Source organism: Corvus brachyrhynchos, unplaced genomic scaffold (genome assembly GCF_000691975.1).
Source record: "Corvus brachyrhynchos isolate BGI_N302 unplaced genomic scaffold, ASM69197v1 scaffold126, whole genome shotgun sequence".
Classification (NCBI taxonomy): Eukaryota; Metazoa; Chordata; class Aves; order Passeriformes; family Corvidae; genus Corvus; species Corvus brachyrhynchos.
Genome location: NW_008239283.1, coordinates 3,436,589 through 3,442,890, shown reverse-complemented (window position 1 = coordinate 3,442,890; position 6,302 = coordinate 3,436,589). Strand labels below are relative to the sequence as shown.

Genomic DNA, 6,302 nt, shown 5'->3' with positions numbered 1-6,302 from the left:
TGCCAGGAGCTGGAAGAGAGGGAAGCATGCAGCACAGGAGGGAAGGCACCGCTGCAGCCCTGCCCCAGGTATGGCCAGAGCTTCCAGCCCAGGTTTTGGAAGTAAAAAAAAAAGTAAAAAAAAAGCCCCTGCGGATCCTCCCTGCTCAGTCTGTGCGTGCAGAGGGTCGCATGTTGTGCTTTCTCTGTGTCTGAGAGATCATCGATTTGGTCATTGTTAACTATGATTAGTGGTATTATTGATTGTCACTACTACTCTTTTAATTGTTGCTATTTTCCATAGTCCTGTTACAATAATTACAGTTATATATAGAAATAAATCTGAATTACACCCATACGGTGTACATTTTCATATTTTAGAAACTAAGAGCAGTTGCTCTTGTTCTCTGAAAGGGCTTTTGTACTGATTGCTGTTTCAGAGAATTTCCTCAGCTGCACAGAGACTGGGCAGGTCTCCACGACTGGCTTTTATTGGCTTTGAAATTGTAATTTTTATGTAAGATTTAATGATTCCTCTTCATCTCCCCATAAAAAAATCCCAGTCTTGCTTGAGGAAAATGGGAACTGCTCGGAGGTAATAGCTTGGACTTTACTCAGCTTCCCTCTGGGTGCTTCTTGAAATGGGAAACTGAGAAACCCTGAGAGTTTGCTTGGTTTGTGGCATGAAGGAGAGGATCTCACCTTTCTGGTCTGCAAGCCCATGCCATTATGCTTGGCCAGGCTAACAGAGGAGATTGATAGTGTGCTTTGCAAAGAAAATAAAATATTGTTTGATTTTTTGTGTGACATGTTCTGAGATTGACTGTAAAATGCTTTGGGATTGATAGAAATTTATATGCATGCAGACAAATCTCCCTGTCTGTGAATGAGTGTGTTTAATAGGAGATCTGTTCAGTGCTCAAGTCATGGGTTTCTGGGGCTTTTGCCAGCTACTGCTAAAACCTTCTATAAAGCCTTCGCAAGATACATTTCTTAGGAAGGCGTCACCTGTAAAAGTGTCTCTGTATCATTAGGCTCATTCAAAATCAAATGCTGATCATTTTTATGCACCCTGCTAGCAGAAGAGAGGAAGTATAAAAAAAAATACTCTGTTGCTTGATTACATCCTACGGAAAGGCTCTTGCAGAGTGATTTTTGCTCCTGCCCAAGCGCACATCAATTTCAAAGACAATAGATTAACACATTGTCTTGCTGATTTTGTACAGGGAGCGTGGGTGCAGGTGACACCTGATTGGGGGAGACTGGCTGGAAGTTAATCAGGCAGTGAACAGACGTGGGTCTGCCCCTGGTTTCTCACTTCCCCTCTTTGACATTGCACTGTATTGAAGGGCAAATGGTTGTGTAGAGCCAGGAGAGCCCACAAGGTGAGAACCTGCATAACACTGATAATTTTTTGGAGGTGCCTCTTGCTCTGTAGAAGAAAATCTGTTGTTTTTTCAGTGTATTGCTGCTATGCCCAGATTTTCATGAGCCTGTGAACTCTGAGACCTTTCCCATCTTGTTATGCCTCCCTACCTTGAGGCAACACTTCCAGGGCAGTATCTGCATGAGCGAGGATGAGCTGCCTAATGTGCTAGCTCAGAAAAATGACATTAAACTTGCAGGTTAATAGAGCCACTTAACTGAAAATATTAAAAAGTACAACTCCTGTATTTAGTTAATTGTTATTTGCAGGGATGTAATATCTCAAAATGCAGGTTGTAGGCTATGACCTTCTCACACTGTGCAGAAGAATTTTACAGCAGTGCCTGGTTACTAGACTTTGATTGATTCACTCGGTATAAAGAAACAAGTGAGAATGAAAATCCATAATATTGTAGTATGTGCTGTGGGTTTACTGGATGTAAGGCTGTGGGGACCAGGATTTTGTATTAATGAACAGAAGTCAAAAATGTATGTTATTTAGGTTTCAGCAGCTGGTAGAGGATACTATTGGTCCATGTTTCAGTTTGTAGCCTGGTGGTTTGGTGCTGGTCCTTGGGAACTGGTGGCTGAGATAGTGGAAATAGCTCAGATTGGAAAGCAGCAGCTTTCAAGCATAGAGAGATGTAGTGTTAATCCTGTGAAATAATATAAGAAACCTGAGATGCTCCTATTCTCCTTATTTGACTACATTCTATTTGAAGGGTAATACCTAAAAAGATTATGCTTTTTTCCCCTTAAATATATGCCACTTCATCTCTGGTTTGCTGAGGTTTACCGAACAATGATCTTCTCTTTCTTCCCCTTACAAGAAGATGATGAATTTAAGGAGCTTCAGTAGCAGAAATAAAAGGTGCTCTCCTTCATTTTTCTGGTCTCAACACATACCACTCCTTCCTTTTTGCTGTTTGCCTAATCAGATTAGTTTGTAAATCCTTTAAGATGAGACTCCTGTTTACTTTCCCGATTCCTAGAAATCTTCACTATTTTTAGGTTGATTTGGAAACAAGTAGTCTTTCCTTTAGCTTTATTTTTAGGGCAAGAATTTTCCAAAGCATGCTCCACCCACAGCAAGGAAAATGGGCTGGGACACAGACCACAAGTCTCTGAGCAGAAGGAATGGGATTAGGAAGAAATTAATATTACGTTTAGAAGAATATTAGGAAGAAATTCTTCATTGTGTGAGGGTGGTGAGTCACTGGCACAGGTTGCCCAGCAAAGTTGTGGCTACCCCATCCCTGGAAGTGTCCAAGGCCAGGTTGGACAGGGCTTGGAGCAACCTGGGATAGTGAAAGGTGTTCCTGCACATAGCAGGGCGTTGGAATGAGATGATCTTCAAGGTCCCTTCCAACCCAGTCTGTGATTTTATGATTTTCTAGGGGCTGTTTTTTAATGCAGGGGCAGAGAGCGCACCATGACTGAATGAAGATGCATAGTGTGGGCTACATCCACTGACATAAAAAAGCAGCAGCTAAAGAGGTAGCACTTGCAGAGTTGTACTCCACAGAGAGAGGGGGGTGAAGCTGTATTCCAGTCTCCTAAAAGGACCCAGAGATGACAAAAATACTTTAAGCCTCAGACCTGCTCTGTTAAGTATAACCTATATGTCCATGGCAAAGCTACAAGTTAAAGGTCCCATCACAGGTAGGTGGTACAGGTGTAAATTTGCTGTTAAATGGGAAGGGCTTTTAATTTTATGCCTAAAGTTTACAATAACTTCTATAATCAATAGTTTAAATACAGGAAAATAAAACACTTTAACTGCATGTAAAACTCCAGAGCTTTGTGCTTTGTATTACCTTTGGTTATTTGTTCTGAAAGGATTAAGTGCTTAAAAAGCTTCAACACACGGAAGGTGATTCTACTTTGTTTTATTGTGATATAAATTTGGGATCATTCAATTAAAGTGAATGGATATATACAGGTATAAAACTTGTGTAAACACTAAGAGCATAAGTCCTATAGACTAAAGAGACCAAGAGGTTACTATAAATCAGAAAGATATTGAGCCCTTGTTTGTTTCATAACTGTCACTGAGTCATCAGTTTTAAAACAATGTATTATATCTTTTTCATCCTTGATGTGTAGCTTTCATGTTCGCTGGGAATAGATAGATTTTCCAGAATTATGATTATGTCTTCATATCATTCATTTTGGTTGTGGTTGCTATGTTACGAGACAGGGATATAGCAAAAAACTCTCCTTGCTTTGTTGGAAATTCAAAGCTTTTCGGAAGTTAAATGGTGGGAAATGGGAATGTTTTAAGATTTGATTTTTTAGAAAAGGCTTAAGGTTATTGCTGAGATACAGGTATGATGGTATCACTTTGTAAATGAGGTTCATTATGCCCAAATTAAAGATAAGGCATTAGTGTGAAGTAGTAGAGACTGGAGAGGAAATGCAGTGAACTGTGCTGGTAGGCTCTGGAGTTACACTTTGGGAGTGGTAGCAATGCTACTCTTCAGCCCTTTGACCTTCAGGGGTAGTGGGCTTGTTAATGGCTATGCAAGTGTGTCCCTTTTAATGCTTGGAGGTCAGGATTTGTTTTTGGAGCACTGGACAGCTGAGGACATGTGCAGGTAAAAGCAGGACAGGGCTGAAGCTTGGAGCTGGCGGAGTGCCGAGAGCCGTCCTTGCACGCTGCTCACACACAGGTTACTCTGGGAGAATATATAAAGGGATTTTTTTTTTTTTAAATTCAGGAGTTGATGAAGTTTAATTATCTCTCTGAGTTCAGATTTAGTTATTTTGCATAATTTTAATCACCAATGGCCTAATTTTCATAGGTGTTAACTCCCGCAGCTCATGCTGAATAGGAGAAGCAGATGCTCACACCTCTGGAAATGAGTCTTTAGGATCCAGCGTTCACAGCTGACTTCCTAAGCCAGATACTGCTAATGAGTTTTTCCTTAGTCAATTCTTGTTTTAAGAAACACTTCCTTAAAACAACTATTTCCCTGTCTGTGGCAAGATGCCTGTGTTTTATATTTAAGGTTTTGGGAAGTGTCCAAGGCCAGGTTGGACAGGGCTTGGAGCAACCTGGGATAGTGAAAGGTGTTCCTGCACATAGCAGGGCGTTGGAATGAGATGATCTTCAAGGTCCCTTCCAACCCAGTCTGTGATTTTATGATTTTCTAGGGGCTGTTTTTTAATGCAGGGGCAGAGAGCGCACCATGACTGAATGAAGATGCATAGTGTGGGCTACATCCACTGACATAAAAAAGCAGCAGCTAAAGAGGTAGCACTTGCAGAGTTGTACTCCACAGAGAGAGGGGGGTGAAGCTGTATTCCAGTCTCCTAAAAGGACCCAGAGATGACAAAAATACTTTAAGCCTCAGACCTGCTCTGTTAAGTATAACCTATATGTCCATGGCAAAGCTACAAGTTAAAGGTCCCATCACAGGTAGGTGGTACAGGTGTAAATTTGCTGTTAAATGGGAAGGGCTTTTAATTTTATGCCTGAAGTTTACAATAACTTCTATAATCAATAGTTTAAATACAGGAAAATAAAACACTTTAACTGCATGTAAAACTCCAGAGCTTTGTGCTTTGTATTACCTTTGGTTATTTGTTCTGAAAGGATTAAGTGCTTAAAAAGCTTCAACACACGGAAGGTGATTCTACTTTGTTTTATTGTGATATAAATTTGGGATCATTCAATTAAAGTGAATGGGTATATACAGGTATAAAACTTGTGTAAACACTAAGAGCATAAGTCCTATAGACTAAAGAGACCAAGAGGTTACTATAAATCAGAAAGATATTGAGCCCTTGTTTGTTTCATAACTGTCACTGAGTCATCAGTTTTAAAACAATGTATTATATCTTTTTCATCCTTGATGTGTAGCTTTCATGTTCGCTGGGAATAGATAGATTTTCCAGAATTATGATTATGTCTTCATATCATTCATTTTGGTTGTGGTTGCTATGTTACGAGACAGGGATATAGCAAAAAACTCTCCTTGCTTTGTTGGAAATTCAAAGCTTTTCGGAAGTTAAATGGTGGGAAATGGGAATGTTTTAAGATTTGATTTTTTAGAAAAGGCTTAAGGTTATTGCTGAGATACAGGTATGATGGTATCACTTTGTAAATGAGGTTCATTATGCCCAAATTAAAGATAAGGCATTAGTGTGAAGTAGTAGAGACTGGAGAGGAAATGCAGTGAACTGTGCTGGTAGGCTCTGGAGTTACACTTTGGGAGTGGTAGCAATGCTACTCTTCAGCCCTTTGACCTTCAGGGGTAGTGGGCTTGTTAATGGCTATGCAAGTGTGTCCCTTTTAATGCTTGGAGGTCAGGATTTGTTTTTGGAGCACTGGACAGCTGAGGACATGTGCAGGTAAAAGCAGGACAGGGCTGAAGCTTGGAGCTGGCGGAGTGCCGAGAGCCGTCCTTGCACGCTGCTCACACACAGGTTACTCTGGGAGAATATATAAAGGGATTTTTTTTTTTTTAAATTCAGGAGTTGATGAAGTTTAATTATCTCTCTGAGTTCAGATTTAGTTATTTTGCATAATTTTAATCACCAATGGCCTAATTTTCATAGGTGTTAACTCCCGCAGCTCATGCTGAATAGGAGAAGCAGATGCTCACACCTCTGGAAATGAGTCTTTAGGATCCAGCGTTCACAGCTGACTTCCTAAGCCAGATACTGCTAATGAGTTTTTCCTTAGTCAATTCTTGTTTTAAGAAACACTTCCTTAAAACAACTATTTCCCTGTCTGTGGCAAGATGCCTGTGTTTTATATTTAAGGTTTTGATTTGGAAGTGTAGACCTGAAAAGCACAATGTTCTGAAGGGATGTGGAGGAGAGGAATCCTCTTCACCCGCTGTTTGATAAAGAGCACTTTTCATTGCCTTTACGGTTGCATTTAACACTGCA

At 40.3% G+C, this 6,302-nt stretch overlaps 1 protein-coding gene across 1 annotated transcript in view; it reads left to right on the top strand.

Annotated features, from left to right (window-relative positions):
- Positions 1-6,302, top strand: part of THSD7B (thrombospondin type 1 domain containing 7B) — a 253,080-nt gene that overhangs the window by 65,742 nt on the left and 181,036 nt on the right. The window contains exon 6 of the mRNA XM_017740110.1: positions 7-68. Within this exon, the coding sequence (XP_017595599.1) occupies positions 7-68 (62 nt within the window). The remainder of the gene's footprint in view (positions 1-6; positions 69-6,302) is intronic.